Source organism: Crinia signifera, chromosome 4 (genome assembly GCF_055691185.1).
Source record: "Crinia signifera chromosome 4, ASM5569118v1, whole genome shotgun sequence".
NCBI lineage: Eukaryota > Metazoa > Chordata > Amphibia > Anura > Myobatrachidae > Crinia > Crinia signifera.
The window spans coordinates 187,307,655-187,328,320 of record NC_139220.1 but is presented as its reverse complement, the minus strand read 5'-3'; the positions used below and the strand labels follow the sequence as shown (position 1 = coordinate 187,328,320).

Genomic DNA, 20,666 nt, shown 5'->3' with positions numbered 1-20,666 from the left:
AGCTCCACTTATATCCTTTAGTTAGCTCCTCAGTGCTCTATACAGGATAATAAATAATATTGAATGATTTTATCTAAAAAAAACTGAGTGCCCGTACTGGTTACACCAATTCTATATAATATCTGTTGGTGTGTACTACCATGAAAACAGCTTTGGTGATTTCCCCGTAATATCTGCTGGTGTGTATTAACTCTTATGCAGTTTCAGCCTCATGCAATTAGACTTACAATTTGCACCTGTATATGTGGTTTATCTGCTAGCCAGTACTGCCAGCTTATTGCTTTTTAGCTCCACGGTATGCTTGGATTGTATCCAGGTTTATGTCATAATTCTTATTGTTGCTTCTTGAGTTCCATCTATCAAATAGGGTGGACTCCGTGCGCAGCAATGATTTTTCCCGTTCCCCCCTATCCCCAAAAACTTACGTTTTAGCTGTCTGACCTGTTTTTAGAAACGTTTAAAAATACCGGGTCCATGCCATTTTTGCGGTGTGAAAGCAGTATCACTCTCCCACTTTATTTAATAAATCTATTGGGTTGCAGTATAATAGATCTACAATGTCTTGGTCTACAGTCAAAAGGTCCACCACTATTGGTTGACAGGGTCAAAATGTCAATGTGGTTAAAAGGTCGACAGTCAAAATGTCGACAGAGTCAAACGGTCCACAGTCATAAGGTTAAAATGGTCAAAACGTCAACATTCAAACGGTCAACATGAGTTTTATATGTTTTTATTGGTGTCTATGTCGACATAGGTCAGTATGGACACCGCTTAAGTCAGGGGTGTCCAAACGTTTTGCGATGAGGGCCAGATTTGGTGAGGTGAAAATGTGTGGGGGGCCGACCATTCAGCCTGACATTCTTTGAACCATTAATCACATCAGAATGGTCCCCCACTCTGCCCCCATTCACTCTAGGTCCCCCAGCCTTCCCCTTCACTGTATATTCCCAGCCTGCCCCCCTTCTCTGTATTCCCCCCAGCCTGCTCCCATTCAGTGCATGTCCCCCACTCTGTCCCCCATCACTGCCTCCATTCACTGTATGTCCCCAAGCCTGTCCCTCCTTCACTGTATGTCCCCCAATCTGCCCCCATTCACTTTATGTCCCCCAGACTGCTCCTCCTTCACTGTATGACTGCCTTTTACAGTATGCCCCCCAGTCTGCCTCCATTCACTATGTCCCCCAGCCTGCCCCTCCTGCACTGTATGACCCCCACTCTGCCCCCATTGACTGGATGTCTCCCTGCCTGCCACCACAAAGGGCCCCCAGTGGCCCCTTGTGTGAGCCACAGGATGGAGAGGCAAAGCAGGCACTGCAAGTACAGGAGACAGATGCTTGGGCTCCCGCTAGTGCCCTCCTCTGCTCTACATGTTACGGGAGCAAGCTTCCCCCTTGCTGCCCCCCCTCCGTACACAGCTGCCACTGTGATTGCGGAGGAGGGTGATATACGATTGTAGCAGCAGGGGTTGGACGCCAAAAACATCTAACTGTGGTGGCCAGCACCTCCTCACTGCTGCACTAAAGGTGGGGACCCGTGCTCACCAGGTCCTCACCTTTCGTGTCCTGTGCTGTGCATCCCGCATCTGATGCTCTGCCTGCTTCAGGCTGGAGGCTGTGGGCAGCTTGATGTGACAGCATGGGCCGCAATTGGCACCCGGCCGGACTTTGGACATGCCTGGCCTAAGCGTACCGCATGCCCTCGCATGGCTTGCTACACTCGCCATGCATTGCGCACAGTGCCTCGCTGTGCTTGGTACACTATTATATTCTTCCACCACGCCATAGTGGATGGAAGGGTATGAAATACCACCTGTTGACACATGCCAGCACAATTTTTTTGGACCATGTCGACATTCTGAATGTCAACCTTTTGACTGTCTACCAATAGTTGTCAACCTTTTGAATATGGACCTAGACATAGTAGATCTAATGATTTCATCTATTGTGCCTCTTCTCTCCACTGCCTTCCTGTCCTGCTTCTAAACTTTTGCCTGTGCTGCTCCCTACCAATAGAAGTCTCTTCCTCTTTCTGACTATTCAGCTTTCTACAACAAAACTTCTCAAGCCTTTCTTTAGAAAAGGGAGACAAGGCAATAGCAGTGTCTAAATAATTAGTTTTGCATAGTATTTACTACAAAAGGAGAGTAAAAGAGGCCACACAGTTAAGTTCCAAGGACATTCATGCAAGGTAGATGAAAGTAGATTTACAAAGGAAAAAGTCAACTCTCAAAACTGAGAAAAATGGATAAATAATGGGGCCAGATTGGATACATTCAAGGGCATTAACAGAACTTAAGTGCCACTCCCGTCATACACGCTACCCTAGCACACTAGTACAGGAAGTCACCCGTCGGCCATATTGGTACACCCAAGTTGCAGTTAGCGGAAATGCTCAGAGCCGGAGCTGGACCCGGATAGCTACAGACAGTTGACCGAGCAGGGAGCAGACACGTCAGCCGCACCTCCCGGGTGCTTACCGCTGTATGGAAGGCCTGGGAGGTAAGTGTGGGTTGCCCAGGCAGCCATGTGCGTTGCACTGTGGGGATTACGCCTGATTGCTAATTAGAGCACCTGTGTATGTGCTGGTGCCTCCATGTGCCCGGTGCTGCCTGTGCGTAGCCGTTCTCTCCCCCGGCTGTGCACACAGCAGTGTGCGGAGGGACTGCAGGTATATGTCTAATGTCACACCTAGTGCACAGGCCTGCGCTATATACCTGGCTGGGGGGATATGGAATACTACCTGTCACTCCTCTCGTGTCTGCTGCTGACGTCACCTAGGGGTCCCTATGCATCTTCTTACATTAGTTTTTCCCAGGAAGCAACACTTTGTAGCAAATATTTGCATGTTTCCATGTATTACATTTTTAGTAACCCCATCCATCTCTTCTTAAATTGGAACTCTGGATATGCCATACACTACTTTATATTTTTCTATTTCTAAACCGCTCTTGTGTGTGTAATATCCTATTATGTTTGTCACTTTTGTTTACCTTGGCGACTTTCATTTTTTGCCTTGCACTGTTATTCACACATGTGGTCAGACTTCTCTTTACTTTTGCTGTTTTATTACCTATGTTGTGTATCTGACAGTTTTAGTCATTTGTGATTTTGTTTTCTGTACATAAAGGGTGATGAGCTGACACACTGCCATGGAGAAGCTGGGTATGAATTTTGGCAGTGGTCCTAGTAAAAAAGAACTGCAAGACTTAGTGGAGACTCAGCGTAAGCAGCTGCTACAATATCAGACTCGGCTGAAGGATGTTGTGCGGGCATACAAAAGTCTGCTCAAAGAGAAGGAGGCTTTGGAGGCTAGTCTGTGTGTCCTGTCCACTTCTCAGGAGCCCAGAACACTTACCTCTGATGCTGAGGAACCTCACGATGATCAGCATTCCACACACAGTGAAGACAGCGTAGATACCGTGGGAAGTCTGCCCAGTGCCAGGGGGGGAGAAACCAGTGAGGATGAAAGACCAGAACCTCTGCAGCATATTGGTGGAACAGGAGCGGAGGAGGCCAGTGGTTCAGAAAGTGGGGTTAGCACTGCCAGTGGAGATGGTGGCCTTGCTACACAAGCTGATACTGACAGAAGAATGGTGCAGCTAAAAAACCAGCTTGCTACTCTAACCAGGTGACTTTCTGAGATGCCCGCTATTAGCATTCATTGTTTCCCATAGTAGGACAAAAGCACATGCATGCATTTTTAAGAACACAATTATGGGTTTCAGTTTTGCCATATTGTACAGAGTGTAAATTATTTCAAATTATATTTCTTTGCCCTTAATGGACTTGGCAGAAGGAATGGGAGTACATTTGAGATATCTATATATGCAGTAAAGCTATACTACTTCAGGGGAACATTTTAGAATTGAGATTTGAATACATATTAAGTTAATCTATCTTTTGATAAGACGTTTGAATTATTTCCAAGATTACATATTGTTAAGCAGTTATAAAGCATTTAGGAGTCTATTAATTGGCCGTCAACAGGGCAAACTTGGGCAAAAAGTGCAATCGCAAGATTTCCTGCAATATATTAAAGGCTTATTGGATATTTCTGCAGCCTTAGCCTATTTACCAGTGCATTCAGTTGTTCCTGTAGACCACTATATGGACAGCCGATTTAGGCAATGCATCGATAATGTCAGGGTTGCATTACTTGTCTTTATCAGGAGATCCAGTGCCATTTAAGAGGCTGTGCGGGACTCCTTGCTAGGGCGCACACCTATATGTGTGTGCCAGCAGGGCATAGCACTTCTTTCACTGTGCCCATTGACTGGCATGGGGACAAAAATCATTGCCAAAGGTGGTTAATTCTGAGGCTCCTAGAGCAACCCCGTTTTTGTAATTAGCTGCAGTACTTTATTATGTATTGCCAGGGCTGGCAACAGAAATCTTGGGGCCTCATACACTGATATTTCTGGGGGCCCCCACCCCCTCAAGCACTAGTAGTTGTGTGGAGCAGGGAGGAATGGTGGGCATATTGGTGGCAAGAAGTCCCATATAATGGCTGCCCCCAGCGCAGATAGTCTCACTTCTGAAATGACAATTAATACACATTATGCCACAAATCGTGATGCCACACGCCATAATGCCAACTACATGTTATGCCACATAAATGCCACTTACCTACATGCTCTTTGCCAGGAGGCACATGCTCATTGCCAGGTGTTAAATGGTGATTGCCAGAGGTTTCTTGTTCAATGTCAGGGGTTTCATGCTTGGTGCCAGGGGGTTACATGCTCCTTGCCAGGGTTTTATGCTCCTTGCCACGGGGGAGTACAAATTTGTTGCCCAGTGGGGATTACCTGCTCAATGCCAGGGAGGATAACATGCTTGTTGCCAGGGAAGTTAAATTTTCGTTGGCCAGGGGGATAACATACTTGTTGCCAGAGTGTTAAATGTTTGTTCCCAGGGGACATGTTAGTTGGCATGGGATATTAAACGCCATGCAGGGGATAACCTGCTAGTTGCCATAGTATGTTAAATGATCATTGCCAGGCGGAATTTACATGTTTGTTGCCCAGGGGTAGAATGGGCAACTGCCTGACTTCTATGGTGGGAGCTCCCTGGTGCCGCTGAGACAGAAATGAACCTGCAGAGAAGTACACGGGGGTCAAAGGGTACAGCTGACCCCGGCTCCGACGATCAGAGGGGCCCCAAGTTCAGCCGCCGCCGGGCCTCATCCTCTGAATTCAGCACTTATTGTTCCCCCTCCCTTAAGAAAAATTTGCGTGGCTGTGGTGCCGCTGAGACAGAAATGAGCCTGCAGAGAAGTACATGGGGCTGCCTGGGGACATTCGCTGGGACACACAGCTCTTGGCTGCCGCGCGAGCAGCCTGTGGACGGTCCGCCGTGACACGCAGCTTCCGGCCACTGCTTAGATACACTGACAGCACCGACTCATGTCCGTGTGTGTAAGCGCCTGCCGCCGGAAGCTGCGTGTCCTGGCAGACCGCCCACAGGCTGCTCGCGCGGCAGCCAGGAGCTGCGTGTCCCAGCGAATGTCCCCAGGCAGCCCCAGTGTACTGCAGGCTCATTTCTGTCTCCGCAGCACCATGGCCACGCAAACAGTCAGAGGATCAGTGGCGCGGGGGCTGAACTTGGGTCCCTTCTAATCGTTGGGGCCTGGGTCAGCTGTACCCTTTGACCCCCGTCACCGGGCCTGTGTATTGCTGCTATATTCAATGATACATAATGGCAGTTCCCCAGATGGGATACATCCAAGGATACTATAAGAGCTTAAAAGTAGCACCATTAACAGAATTATTCAACCAGTCACTAAATACAGGAGTAATTCTAGAGGACTGGAAAAAAGCAAATGGTGTGCAAGGAAGACACAAACCACTACCGACCAGTGATACTCAACATCAGTAGTAGGGACATTGATGGAAACACCCTTAATAGAATGAGTTGTAGATCATCTCACATCCAGCAATTTACAGGATCCCAAACAGCATGGATTTATTCAGGGGAGATCATGTCAAACAAAGAAACCTTATTGATTTTTTTTGAGTGGGCGACTAAAGTAATAGATAAAATAGGGGCCGTAGATGTAGCGTATCTAGACTTTAGTAAAGCTTTCACATCGCAGACTGCTAAATAAACTCGAAAGCATTGGTGTAATGACAAAAAAATGTTAAATCATGTACTCGGGTCTCAAAAATCCAAAGGCTAAATATCGTTTTAATGGGACTATATTGGAAACTACTGAGGAGGAGAGGGATCTAGGAGTCACTATTTCAGGTGACTTAAAGGCAGGTAAGCAATGAGGATTTCAAGTCAGGTTGCATAGAGAGAGAATTAGCATCAGAAAGAAAGAAGTAATAATGCTACTGTATAGGTCATTGGTATGACCTCATCTACAATACTGTCCAGTTCTGGAGACAATGGGGCAGATGTATTAAGACTGGCGTAGAGATAAACTAGAGATAAAGTGGAAGGAGATAAAGAACCAACCAATCAGCTGTGTTTGAAATATGACAGTTGGGAGTTGATTGGCTGGTACTTTATCTCCAGTTTATCTCTTTGTCAGGCTTAATACATCTGCCCCAATATCTCCAAAAGGATATAAATACTCTAGAGATGCTCTTCTTTGTACCATCTAAAATGGTACATCACAAAACTTACCGAGAAAAATTAAAAGATCTCTATGTATACTTTGGAGCAGAGAAGGGAAGGGGAACATAATAGAACGTTCAAATATATCAAGGGTATTAACAAGGTCCAGAAGGAAAAATGCTAATGAAGTAGTAGAACACGACAATGTGCATTGAAACTGGAGGGTGGTTCAGGGAAAATCTGAGAAGCTGACTTCACAGAAAGGTTAGTGGACAAGTGGAATATTCTCCATCAGAGGTGGTAAAGGCTAGGACAGTAGAACAATTTAAACATGCATAGGCTAGACCTAAGGATATACTTAAAAAAAAAAAAAAAAAGGATCAAATAGGGTTTAAAGCTAACAATATGTTTAAAAAAGGGACAGAATAGATGGGCCGAATGGTTCTCATCTGCCTTTAAATTCTGTGTTATTTTATGCATTTAGGTATTTATTTGTATGATCAGTTCCCAACAGCATATTGGACAGTCTCCAAAAACAGTAATTTGTGTGTTGTAGGTGGCAATGTTGCTGATAATGTGAACTGTATCTGTTGTGAACTTTCCACAGTGCTTTGGCCACAGTAACACAAGAGAAGTCACGCATGGAAGCCTCATACCAAGCAGACAAGAGAAAGGCCAAGCAGGAGCTGGAGGAAATGATGCAGGGAATGGAGGAAGAACATAATGTCTTACGGGAGGATCTACGTGGACTGCAAGCTCAACTGGCTGAGACCAAGGCCAAACTGGTTAGCCAGCAGCATGACCGTGGGCAAGAGCAGACAGACCATGCAGTAATGCTGAGGGAGTTACAACGTCTTGTACAAGGAGAGCGAGACCAAAGGCAAGAAGCAGAGCTTCGCTTGGAAGAGGTCAGACAAGAGTTTGCAGGGAGGTCTGAGCTTACACTTAGGACAGAAGCAGCAGAAGAACAAAGCAAAAGGTTACGCAAGGAAATTGAGGAGTTGAGAAAGGAGCTTGACCAGTCAAAGCGTCAGAGAACAGAGCCTGACCCTGCTGTTCTGGAACTTCAAGAAGAGCTTTGTGGTGTAAAGAGAGAACTGGAAACCCTGCTCCAGGAGGAGAGGAGAAAGGTGATGTTTTAGGGAATAAATATAATGTACCCAAACTGGCTAGTTTGAAGTATAACTAATGATGTCCACATTTTCTGCAACTTTGACAGCTAATTAGGGCATATTTGACCTAATTGGTCACAAATCTGAGAATGTTTGTGCCCAAAAAGTCAGCTGATCCAAAATAAGCCACATTTACTTATACAAATTTTGTTTATCTATAAAGAAATCAAACTTTTGCATTCTGTTATCAGAGCCATACATTTGGTGCTTGGCATGGGGCCCTGGATCAGCTTGATTATGGAATAGTTTAAGGTCATTGCATGGTTGTACTTTTCAGAAACACACACTATGTTATTTTTAGTTTCATTGTGGTCAAAGGAGCATGGAAGCTGGAGCGAAAATAATATCCATAAAGTGGATGGAAGATTATCTGTACAAATTGACTGTTGCAAGCAGCCAGTTTTCACAGACCAGTTGGCAAAATATCATGTAACCTTGTGTCTGCAATACACCATGTTGCTACAGTGGGGATCGAAAGTTTGGGCACCCCAGGCAAAAAATCATTTTAATGTGCAAAAAGAAGCCAAGGCAAGATGGAAAAACCTCCAAAATGCATCAAATTGTCAAAAAAAAAGTTTGCTTTTATTTCCATCATTTTACACTTTCAAAATAACCTAAAACAAAAAATGGCATCTGCAAAAATTTGGGCACCCTGCAGAGTTAATACCTTTGTACTGCCCTCTTTGGCAAGTATCACAACTTGTAAATGCTTTTTGTAGCCAGCCAAGAGTCTTTCAATTCTTGTTTGAGGCATCTTCGCCCATTCTTCCTTACAAAAGTCTTCCAGTTTGTGAGCGTCAACTATTCTCAGTTTCAGTGTTCTACACAACTGCTTAGAGGAACCCATGGTGCTGATTGTTGGGGCAAGGTCAGATGAGTCTGGGCTTTTAAAACCTATGAGATGGACATCACCTGGTCTTTCCAGATGATGATTGAGAACAATCCATGACACTGCCAGGTCTCAGCTGTTCAAAGGGGTCGGTGCATGCTATAAACTCTGCAGGGTGCCCAAACTTTTGCAGACGCCATTTTTTTTGTTATTTTGAAAGTGTAAATGATGGAAATAAAATCAAACTTTTGACATGTTATAAGAATGTCTAATCTGTCATTTGATGCCTTTAGGAGATTTTTCCATCATTCCTTGGCTTCTTTTTGCACATTAAAATGAATTTTTGCCTGGGGCGCCCAAACTTTCGATCCCCACTGTATGTAAGGGGAGCAAATGCATTTATATTGCTTCTGCGCAGGGTAAATCCTGTCTGCTTCTGTATGTAGCCCAGAGATGACTGCTTAATTTATACACTGCAATTTTAGATTTCAGTTTGTATGCACCCCACCAAAATTTCTCTGCAAATGTTACATGTGCCCCACCTGCAAAGCATCACAGTTTTGCCCAGTTGTTTTTTTTTGCTGTGCTTCCAAATCAGGCCCAGTGTACCATACTTGGGCTGTTTGCAATCAGCACATTACTCCTGCTATTTGCTATTGCAGTGGCCAGAAGCAGTGGACTTCTCATTATCTCCCAGTGTTGCGGTTTCTCTTTTCTAACATGAGTGAAGTCTGAATTTCTGTAATACACTGTACCAAGCGCATGTGGTTCTTCAAATGATTTGACATTGATGTTATCCCTGGCTTTCTCAGTCATCAGATCTGAATCCAATTAAGTCATTATGGGATATTCTAGTATGATATGTGAGAAGAGTGTTTTTACTTGCCATTAAAAAGGCACTGTTTGAGTGACCTATAGATGTTCCTGTATCTTCCTTTAAACAATTCTAGATTGGTAGACTCAAAACATAATGCATTCACACTGAATTGCTACCCTACTAATTGCATTTTTATTGTTTCATATTTTCCACTACATGCACAGATGGAGTTGCTCTCATCCCGAAGTCCGCCGCGCCAATGCCAGCAGGCGGACGGTGCGTGCGCCCCATTACCGGCTATGGAGGCACAAGCATGTGAGACGCTCGTGTATCCACATCTGCCGGCCTGCCCTCCGCCAGCAGCAGCCAGATACTGAAATCTGGCAGGCTGGCGGGGAGGGAGGGAGAGAGCAGCTTCATCTGTAGGTCAGTAGTTTAAGTAGATTCTGAAGTATCTGAAGCTTTACACTGTGTGTAACTCCGACATCAGTATATATTTAATCACCAGCTACCGTAATTATATTACCAAAGTATCCTAAAGCTATACATGTTGGGGGTTATTCTGATTCACTCGGAAAGACACAATCACTCTCTAATGGACAAAACCATATGCACTTCAGGTGGGGCTGATGTAACATGTGCAGAGAGAGTTAGATTTGGGTGGGGGGTGTACCTCAAACTGATATCTATATTGCAGTGTAAAAATAAAGCAGCCAGTATTTACCCTGCACAGAAACAATAAAACACCAAAATCTAACTCTCTCTGCACATGTTACATCAGCCCCACCTGCAGTGCATATGGTTTTGCCCATTAGAGAGTGATTGTGCCTTTCTGAGTGAGTCAGAATAACCCCCGTTATGTAATAATTTTCGTGACTGACTACATCTCTAGTAGGATCATACATGGTGCTGATTTTTTTATTTTTTTGGGGAAAATTAAGATATGTGAAAGGACGAGGTGCCGCAGACCTGCGATACGTAAGGGTGCCCCCTCCGACACAGGAGTAGCAGAGCAGGGCTGAGACCAGTGGCCGGGCGGCGCGGACTGGTGACGTGTGCAGGAACCCCGGCGTCACAGGAGAAGCAGCCGAAGGGGACGGGGGAAGCCAGAGGCACAGCGTGAGAGGCTGTGTCCCGAGACGCTTCAACCCCCACTCCGGCAGCAGGAGGAAGCAGAGCGGGGCTGAGAACAGTGGCCGGGCGGCGCGGACTAGCGGAGTGTGCAGGAACCCCGACGTCACAGCAGAAGCAGCCGGAGGGGACGGGGGAAGCCAGAGGCACAGCGTGAGAGGCTGTGTCTGGTGGCGTTTCAACCCCCACCCTATCAGACGGGGGAAGCACTGCCCTGAGACGCAGCGTGGAAGCCGGAGACGCAGAGTGAGAGGCTGCGTCCCGGCTGTATCTAAACTGTGAACCCAAGCAGTGGCCCAAATTATTTCCTGCGACAGTTGGGGGACACAGACTGACGAGGGTGTTACAGCGTGAGAGGCTGTAGTTGGCTGCGGTCCTCCCGTAGCAATCCGGCAACAGCAGGGGTACCTGTAAAGCGGATAACCTCGCAGGAACTGTGGGGGCATCCCAAGTACTGCCAGGTGGAAGAGACTGTCCATAAAACAACAGACCCTGGGAAAATCTAACACAACGTGACCCCAATCCGAGGAGGCAGACTGGCAAACTTGTGGTTCCCTAAAGACAAGATACCAGAAGCCGTTGGACAAACAGTGTGGATAAAAGGTACGGGGGTCTGGGGCAAGGTGAAGTGGGTATTCGTTACTAAATATCACATACTGAGTATTCCTGACCCGTCCACTCTTTACTCACAAAAACCTAGAGGGAGACAGTGGGTGTGACAAGGTGCTGGGTAAAAGCAAGGCACAAACAGAATGGGGAAAACAGGGCAAACAGCTACGGCTGCAAAGCTGGAAAAATTTTCAAGGACAACCGGTCAGACAAGGTCTGCAAGTAATGAGCCCCGGGACTCAGTATCACCCAACAAATCAATTAGTATAAAATCTGTCCCATCTGAACCAGTGCCAGAGGCCACGCTCCAAAAACTATTAGAAGCAATTAGTGGCAGTGAAGCCAGGTTGGGGGAGAAAATCGAGCAGACCCAAAACGAGATTGTGCTAATGCGAAATGCAGTTGAGAAAATACAAGAACGGGTTACAGAAGCGGAGACTAGAATCTCGCGAATAGAGGATAAGCAAGTACCAATGGCAAAACAAGTTAAAGATCTAACTGAAGCTGTCACAAATGTCAAAAACCAGCTGGCAGAAATGGAAGGGCGCCTTCGCCGAAATAACATCAGGCTAATAGGTGTACCCGAAAAGACAGAGGGCGAGTACCCCGAAAAATGGTTGGAAAAATGGTTAGTGACTCAGGTCGGAAAGGAGTCACTGACAACACAATTTAGTGTTGAGAGAGCCCACAGAATACCAGCCAGACCCCAGGCCCCAGGTACCCCACCAAGAACTATGATAGCTAAAATTCTAAATTTTAGGGACCGGGACACTATAATACGAGCTTCCAGAAGCCAGAATCAAATGATGATCGATGGTGTAAATATAATGATCTTCCCAGATTATGCCAGGGAAGTTCAAAAAGAGAGACTGAAGTATGTCAACGTGAAAAGAAGGTTAAGGGAGAAAAATCTACAGTACTCGATGATGTTCCCAGCTAAATTAAGAATTGTTGCTAATGGACAAACGAGGTTCTTCACTAACCCCGAAGAAGCATCTGTATGGTTAGACGGATATAGAGACCCAGGGACATGAAGGCGCAGCCCTCAGAATGAAGAATACCGCTGAACTATAAAATATATATATTTTTTTTTTTCTCTCCTCTCTCACCCTCTCCCAGGCACTAATTCCATACCTAAGTATAGCATAAGTAATTAAGGATTGTAAGGAAGTGGTTAAGCAATCTGTAGTAAGAATTGGGTGGTGAGTGCGGAGAGACGGGGTTGGGTGGTGGTCCTCCACCCCTTCCCCCCTTTTTTTTTTTTTTTTTTTTTTTCTTCTTTATACAAAATGTAATGCACGTGGTAAAAAAAAAATATATAAATGTATGAATATGTCAGGGAGATCACATGCGAGAGGTGATCTTTACAAAGTCTTTTTTTTGGCTTTGTTGTCTTATCGCCCCTAGAAAAGGAGGGGAAAGAATAGTGGGTTATTAAGGTGAAGGGAATAGGGGGGTAACTTAATTTTAGGGGAACAAGGTATGCTGCAATGGGGGTGGTATACAGGGAGGGGGAGGGATGGGAACAAGTGGATACCGTCCAAAATGGTAGGGGGACTTAATCTGTGTAGAAAGGAGGAAGTGAGTGCTCAGAGTAAAATTAAATAAATAATCACATGGTAAAAATATTATATTGGAACACACGTGGTCTAAATGAAAAAATAAAAAGGGCCACCGTAATGAATCAAATAAAGCACTATGGGGCACAGGTGGTATGTTTGGGGGAAACCCATTTGGTAGGGGAGAGAGTGAATGCCCTGAAACGGGCGTGGGTTGGGCAAATGTTCCATACTAGTTTTACAAACTCATCCAGAGGGGTGTCAATCCTGATACATAAGAACTTAACATTTACTTGTAACCGACAGGAAATAGACGATAGGGGTAGGTACATCTTTCTGCAATGTCAAATACAAAACATCCAGGTAGTTCTGATGGCGGTGTACATCCCCCCTCCCTTCCAGTATGAGATCTTGCAAAAGGCGGTTGAGTTCGTCGCCGGATCTAATGGAATGGCAGTGCTGTGTATGGGTGACTTCAACAACGTTCTTGACCCCATGATAGACAGATGGTCCAGAGGTGGGAGTACTAAAATAGTGGGAAACAGAGGATTTGATAAATTTGTTCGTGACATAGGATGGAAGGACTGGTGGAGGGAAACCCATCCGGGGATGCAAACCTATTCGTGTTACTCCCATTCCTACCATTCTCTGTCACGAATAGACATGGCACTAATGGACGAAAAGCTAGTATCGCAAGTGGAAGGGGTAGAGTATCTCCCAAGAGGAATTTCAGACCATGCCCCTATAATGGTTAACATCAAAGAGGAAGCAGAGAAGGGATGTAGAATGTGGAAGTGCCACCCATCATGGCTGGAACAGATGGGGGATGGCCTAGATGTACAAAACGAGTGGGAGATGTATTTCAGCAAAAACAGGGGGTCTGCCCCGCAGAATGTGGTGTGGGACGCGGGAAAAGCAAACATCAGGGGGTTGTTAATTAAAAGAATCGCCCAAATAAAAATGTATTCCAGAAAGAAAAAGGTGGAGCTAGAACGAGAAAATAAGAACTTAGAAATGAAGTATTGGCAAGATAGGACTGAACAAACTAGAGAAGAGTGGCTAAAAAGTAATGAAGCATGGGTGGATGAGTTGCAGAAAAGGGCCATTAGACAAGAAGAATTTATGTCTCACAACAAGTACATATTATATGATAGACCGGGCAGTTTTCTTGCAAACCTAGCCAGAGGGGATAGAGCATCACATAACATACTACAAATAAAAGACGAACAGGGAAAAATGATGGGGACAACGCCAGAGATTGCACAGGTATTTTTACAATACTTTAAAAACCTATATGCATCCACATTAGGTAGTGAAAATACAGAAATAAATGAATATTTGAAGGATATTGATATGCCAACATTAACGAAAGCACAAAAAGATAGTTTGGAAACATGTATAGAACTGGAAGAAGTAAAGCAAGTTATAAAAGCGTCCCCAAATGGAAAAGCACCAGGAGGTGATGGATTACCACTCGAATTGTATAAAAAATTCATTGACATGATTGCCCCTAGTCTGACAGAAACCTTTAATAGGAGCATACAGGAAGGGAGACTTCCTGACTCAATGAATGAGGCAATTATAGTGGTAATCCCGAAGGAGGGTAAGGACCCCAGCATGCCAGACTCATATAGGCCAATATCGCTTATGAATACGGATGCCAAAATCCTGGCCCGAATACTCGCCAATAGGCTAGAAAAAGTATCCCAGAGTATTATCCATAGGGACCAAACTGGGTTTCGGAAAAACAGTAGTACAGCACTTAACATCAGGCGGTTCCAGGTAAACGTTCAAACTGAACAACAGCAGGGGGAGAGAGCGGCTATTCTATCTCTGGACGCAGCCAAAGCGTATGATAGTTTGGAGTGGGAATACTTATGGCAGGTCCTTAAAAAATTTGGCATAGGGAGCAAATTCATAGATTGCATAAAATTACTATATCAAGCCCCTAGAGCAAGGGTTCAGGCCAATGGGTATACTACAGAAGTATTTGACTTAAAAAGAGGGACAAGACAGGGGTGTCCATTGTCACCGGTTCTCTTTAACCTGGCAATGGAACCCCTGGCATGGGACCTGAGACAAACCCCAGAATTGAAGGGTATGTGTGAAGGGGTAACGGGGAATAAACATCTAATATCCCTATATGCGGATGACATGTTGGTGTATCTGGCGAATTACCAAATTGAAATCCCAATAGTCCTGAGAAAGTTAGAACAATTCGGGAAACCATCAGGCATAAAAATAAATTGGTCCAAATCAAACATTATACCCCATAGGGGGGAGAGCCCAGGCGATAGAGAAGAGCCAACAACAGTAAAATGGCGGGATAGTATGAAATATTTGGGGATTTACGTTTCAAATAAGCCAGTGGAATTCGAGAAATTGAATCTGGAACCGTGGATAAAATGGTACCAAAGTAAGACAATATCCTGGGGAAAATTGCCATTAACTATAACAGGAAGAGTAAACCTGATTAAGATGGTTGTCCTCCCCAAGATTTTGTATATCTTACTACAGTCCCCCGTATATATACCCAACCGGGTGTTTAAAACCATGGATAGTATTACATCCTCATTTATATGGGGTAGAAAGAGGGCTAGGATAGGAGTGGGGACCCTAATAAGGAGTAAGAGACAAGGTGGATTGGGACTTCCCCATTTCAAATTATACTATATGGCCGCACAGCTATGGCAAATAAGGGGATGGATAAAGGAGGACTGTGAGGAGAATATTAAAAGTATGGTGGACCAAGAAAAGAAAGGGTATACCCCCAAACAAATTCTACTAGAACCAGGAGGTAGTAGGTTTAAAACCCCCCTGATAAAACAAGCTAAGAAGTGCTGGGACTTTGGCAATAAATTAATGGACTACAAGGGCGTGGATCCGGAAATCCCAATTTGGGCATGTAAAAATAGGAGGGAAGATGGTTTAAGAAATACCGAGATTAGGGCATGCTGGGGAAAATTTGGTATAACAAATATAGGGCAGATGTACGAACGGGGAATTATTAAATCATTTGAACAACTCACAGCAGAATACCAGGTAGACAACAAATTCTTCTTTCGATACCTCCAGCTAAGACATAGCCTAAATGTGACATATGGGAAGGAGGAAATTAACATACAGGACTCCCCACTTAAACAATTACTGGGTAAAGAAAGAGAAGTAAGGGTATCAACAATATACAAGGTATTAATAAACCAACTGGAGAATAGTCAAGTAGAAAAAAGTAAACAGGACTGGGGGCTAGATATAGGGGAGCTATCGGAAGAAGAATGGTCTAGAGCGCTGTCAGCACCATCCAGGGCAACGGCATCTATAAGGTATCAACAAATACAATTGTTTATACTGTATAGGGTATATGTGACCCCGGTTAAATTAAAACAGTACGATGTAAATAAAAGTGATGTATGCCCGAAGTGCAGGGGTGCAACCGGTACATTTATACATATGATATGGTTATGCCCCAGGGTTCAACAATTATGGGGGAAGGTGGGACAAGTGGTACAACAACTGGGGGTGACGAACTTTGAAATAAATGGGAAAATTGGCCTACTGAATATAATACCCCAATATAGAATAAGTAAAGATGATCAGGTTTTTGTTGAAAAACTAATGACGGTAGTGAAAGTGTTAATAGCCCAAAGATGGATGGCAAAGGAGAGCCCGAGTTTTAAACAGTGGGTGAACCTAGTAAACAAAATAATAAATCATAAAAGATATATGTACTCCAAACGGAACAATATAAGAAAATTTCACCTAATATGGGATAGGTGGGTGACCTCAAAGTACTATAAGATTGGAGGTAGCACTTAAAAGCACAAAAGAGTCACGTATATAGCAAGAGAGGCACGAAGTGTAAGGCCCCATGAAATCCCCAGTAAAGTAGGGTTAGAAGAGGGACCTGTATGAAAGGGAAATAAATTAGAGAGAGAAGCACACAGAAAATTAGTAAAGGCACACACACCCTGTAGATAAAATAGAGAGTAGATATAATTAAAAAAGAAAAGAAGTACATGAGACTGCTCTCCCTTACACACAAATAAATGAATCACGTATAGATAAAAAACCAAGAGCACTTAGGAGAAGGAATGCCGCACAACAAATAATAGTGAGCACAAGAGACAGAGTAGAAAACACAAAGATAGAGAGAAGAACGATAGGTCGGGACTAATCCACTTGGGGGGGGGGGGGGGGGGATGGCGGGAGGGGGGGGTCGGTAAACAATGTTGAAAGGTAGTATATGTAGTGTAATTGTTTAGAATTAAAGTAGGGAGATACTGGTTTTTTGATGAAAAATGTTGTATATGGATTGTGAAAATGTATCTTATTTATACCTGTACAATGTTTACCGTTTTTATCAGGCACTGGGTGCAAAATGAAAAACAAATAAAATAAAAACTTTATTAAAAAAAAAGATGTGTTCATCCGTTATCCCTGTCTGTTTGCAGTGTGTGAGTATGTTATACTGTCTTAGCAATATTTTCTTGAAACTATTTTCTTATTTGAAAAAAATACTTTTCTATGTTTTGCCATTTTCTGTTATTTACATTTCAGTTTTCTACTTTTTCAGAGGCTGGAGGAAGAGCAGTATAACATACAGAGATTCCTGCAAGAGGAGGAAAGAATCCGCTCTCTGGAATCCCAGGTCTCTGAGTTGTCTGAACTTTTGGGAGCAGCGGAAACATCCAAACAGAGGGACCAGATAACTATTCGGAAAATGCGTGAGCGCCTAATGCAGCTGGAAACTGAGAACAAAACAATTGCTATGGCAACCTCTATGATCCCTCCTCCAGAAACCCTTCTCAGTAAGTTGCCCATGGGTGAGGACATTGAAGATGGACCAGAACAGCGTGGATCAGTTCTCTTTTATCAGCAGGAGCTCCAGCAGTTAAAAGAAGAGTTTGAGCGTTACAAAGCTCGAGCACAGGGAGTTTTAAGGGTCAAAGGTGCCAGGGAAGGAGAGCTAGAGGCAGGAAAGCAGAAGATAGCAGAGTTGAAAGAGAGGTACGTCTCCCTGAGATTATCAGCTGAGGAGGCAGAAAACAAACACAGTGTAGAGATGGAAACTGCCCGGAAGGAGCTTGCATTGGTGGCGCAGGCTCACAGGCAGGAGCTTGAACAAGTGCGGAAAGAAAGCAGAGAGAATATGGCACGAATGGAGGAAGAATTGAGAAATCACAGGGAGCGTGTGTTAGCTGTGCTGACTGAGAAAGAACAAGAGCTGGAGAGATTGAGAGAAATCAAGATCCCAACTAGCATTCCACCCCCATTACCAGATCCTTTAGACAATGGCTTAGAGCTTCCACAGAACAATGCTTCTGCTTTCCTTGTGTATGCAGAGCAGCTGTCTCGCAAAGAAGCAGAGATTGGGAACCTGCGGCGCAGAAAGCATGAACTCGAGGCAGAACTGCAAAGCATGCAAGGACGATTAACAGAGAAAAGTGAGGAAATGCATAGTTTGCATGAACAAGTTCAGAAAGCACTTCGGGACAGAAGCAGGGAGGGGGCTAACATGGAGTATCTGAAAAATGTTTTGCTGGGCTTTTTGACCATGCCAGATCCCAGTGGAAGGCAGCACACATTGAGCGCACTTCTGACAGTCTTACAGTTCTCACCTGAGGAAAGAAATGCAGCTTTGAGGGCACAGGATGGGAACAGGTGGTGGGTAGGAGCTAAGAGGTGATGAACATTTTATACCTTTAACATAGGCAGATTCATTAAAACAAATCAATCAACAGATTGATCTACAGGCACACCATTTTAAAGTGTTCTATATTGTTTTAATTAAACTGTGGATCAGTAATACAGATAAGAAAGAAATGGTTGTTGGTTTAATATTTTGAGAACAGATGCCACGGGCATGAACTGTATGTAATTTAACATATTTTGCCATGCCTTCTGCAGTTACAAAACACAGAAACTACCATAAGGCTAAGTGACTTAGGGGTGTATTGGTTTACACACATTGTGATTGTTGTACCTGCATTACAAGACTCGCTCTGTGAATAGCAACATATTAACATTAGGTTATGTGCAATTGTCTAGCACACTATGACATGGTAAGATGCTGGGCAGTGCTAACAAACGCTGCTAGAACACCATGAATTAGGGGTGTGATGGCAAAAAGGCAGTGTGATATCCTATTTGCTCTGTTTTGTTGGAGGGTGACTTTTATAGCACTGAGATTTTGCAGAGTTAGCAAAAAAAAAATATGTATGGAAAGAGAAGAAAATGAATATGACTTGCCTTTGTTAGTTAAACATGTTTAAGGAGAGCTAGTTTGCACCACAAAAATTCACAACTTTTGAAATAGAGTATTACGGAGAGCCCAACATGCCCGCAGTGTATGTAAGTATAATAAAACATTATCAGAATTTTGTTATTACATTTTGTTTTTAGTTCTTGTATAAATCGGGGTTGGAAACCTATGTAAATGTATAATTTGCTTTATAATAGGTAGCAACAGCTTTTTAATAAGATAAAAGCATACACCTTATAACTTAAATATAAAACGACTTATCTACTGTAAATATGTACACCTGCCGCTACATACTGTACATACGCTTCAAGGTGGCATGTTATATTCTGATGGGTTTCAAGGCCAGTGATCTACTGTACATCTGGAGGCCCACAAGCTATCAAGACGTACCCCTCCAAATCTATATGGAGGAACTTCCTGTCCATAATAACAGCCTGTTTAAAATAAATACTTCAATAATTTATTTTTAACTATTTAGCCCACATGTACTTGGTTATAACAGAAAATGTTGCACTGTTCAATTGTGGACTTGTACATTATTTTATGAAGATTAAATGGTACTTGTTTCCTAGCACGGCGCCAGCCATTTTAATTGTATTAATCGGGACCTAAAAAATCGCGTTGATCGCATGCGACGCAATCAACGCGACTTTTACATTGGAATCAATGTAAAATGGTCCCTGAGACCCATTTTTACATTGGGACCAATGTAAACTACACCGTACACCCCAATTTTTATTGCATACCCCCCCGTATGGGTCAAATGGCCCCCATTGTTAACGCCACCCCAGTATTGACGCCAACCCGAAGCATGGCGAGCGCAGCGAGCCCGCGTCCTCCGACCTTTTCATACCCCCACTATCCACGTTGGCGTGGAGTTAATATTATAAAGTGTGGCGAGCCACCGAGCCCGAAGCATGGCGAGCGTGTGCGCATTACTTCACAGGTATTGCGCGTCCCCTCGCTGCGCTCGCCACGCTTCGGGCTTGGTGGCTCGATGCGCTCGCCACACTTTATAAAATCAACTCCGCGACTGACGTGGATAGTGGGGGTATGAAAAGGACTGAGGACACGTACCGCCACGCTTCGGGTTGGTGTCAATAGTGGGGTGGCGTTAACAATGGGGGGACATTTCCCATACAAATTACACATAAGGGTGGGTATATAAGAAAAAATTGGGGGCATTTAACACTGTTCCCTATGTAAAATCGCGTTGATCGCATGCCATTATAATGGCATGCAATGGACGCGATCAACGTGATTTTAACATTGACAGGTAATTTACCATTGATTCCTATGTAAAATCACGTTGATCGCGTCGGTCGCATCGCATTCCATTATAATGGCATGCAATGGACGCGATAAACGCAATTTCATCCTTGCCAGCAATTAAGGCTCTTAATTGACAGAAAATCACGTCCATCGCATACCTTAAGTTACCTTAACTTAAGGTATGCGATTAACCACGACGGGCACCGTGCTAGGAAACAAGTACCGATTAAATTGTGTACCAGTAAAATATTTGACATGGGTTAGGCTAGTGCAGTGGTTCTCAAACTCTACCCTCAGGATCCCTGGAATAGTTCTTGTTTTCCAGTTGACCTAGCAGTAGTAGAGGTATTTACTACTCCTCAACCTTTTAAACTATTCAGGAATATTCACACGTGTACGTTTACTTTTATTTAAAAATAAAGGCTATTGTCAATTGCATAGCTTTTTGAAATTTGATT

General features: G+C 44.0%; 1 protein-coding gene across 2 annotated transcripts; it reads left to right on the top strand.

The window, feature by feature from the left end:
• Positions 1 to 2,291: 2,291 nt before the first annotated feature.
• GCC1 (GRIP and coiled-coil domain containing 1) lies at positions 2,292 to 19,062 on the top strand. 2 transcript variants are annotated; one of them, XM_083183232.1, is made up of 4 exons: positions 2,292 to 2,498; positions 3,127 to 3,627; positions 7,165 to 7,687; positions 17,248 to 19,062. In XM_083183232.1, exons 2-4 carry the CDS (start codon positions 3,149 to 3,151, stop codon positions 18,358 to 18,360), a joined length of 2,115 nt encoding a protein of 704 aa, XP_083039358.1. In that variant the 5' UTR covers positions 2,292 to 2,498; positions 3,127 to 3,148; the 3' UTR covers positions 18,361 to 19,062. The 2 variants fall into 2 exon arrangements, with proteins under 2 accessions (XP_083039358.1, XP_083039359.1); XM_083183233.1 differs by lacking the exon at positions 2,292 to 2,498 and adding an exon at positions 2,535 to 2,667.
• The last annotated feature ends 1,604 nt before the right edge of the window (positions 19,063 to 20,666 follow it).

What these genes read in the sequence shown, in the direction of transcription:
- GCC1 (XM_083183232.1), top strand. Translation starts at nt 3,149, where the DNA reads ATGGAGAAGCTGGGTATGAATTTTGGCAGTGGTCCTAGTAAAAAAGAA. An exon ending in CAGCTTGCTACTCTAACCAG is followed by an intron (nt 3,628 to 7,164) that starts GTGACTTTCTGA and finishes AACTTTCCACAG; the next exon opens with TGCTTTGGCCACAGTAACAC. An exon ending in TCCAGGAGGAGAGGAGAAAG is followed by an intron (nt 7,688 to 17,247) that starts GTGATGTTTTAG and finishes CTACTTTTTCAG; the next exon opens with AGGCTGGAGGAAGAGCAGTA.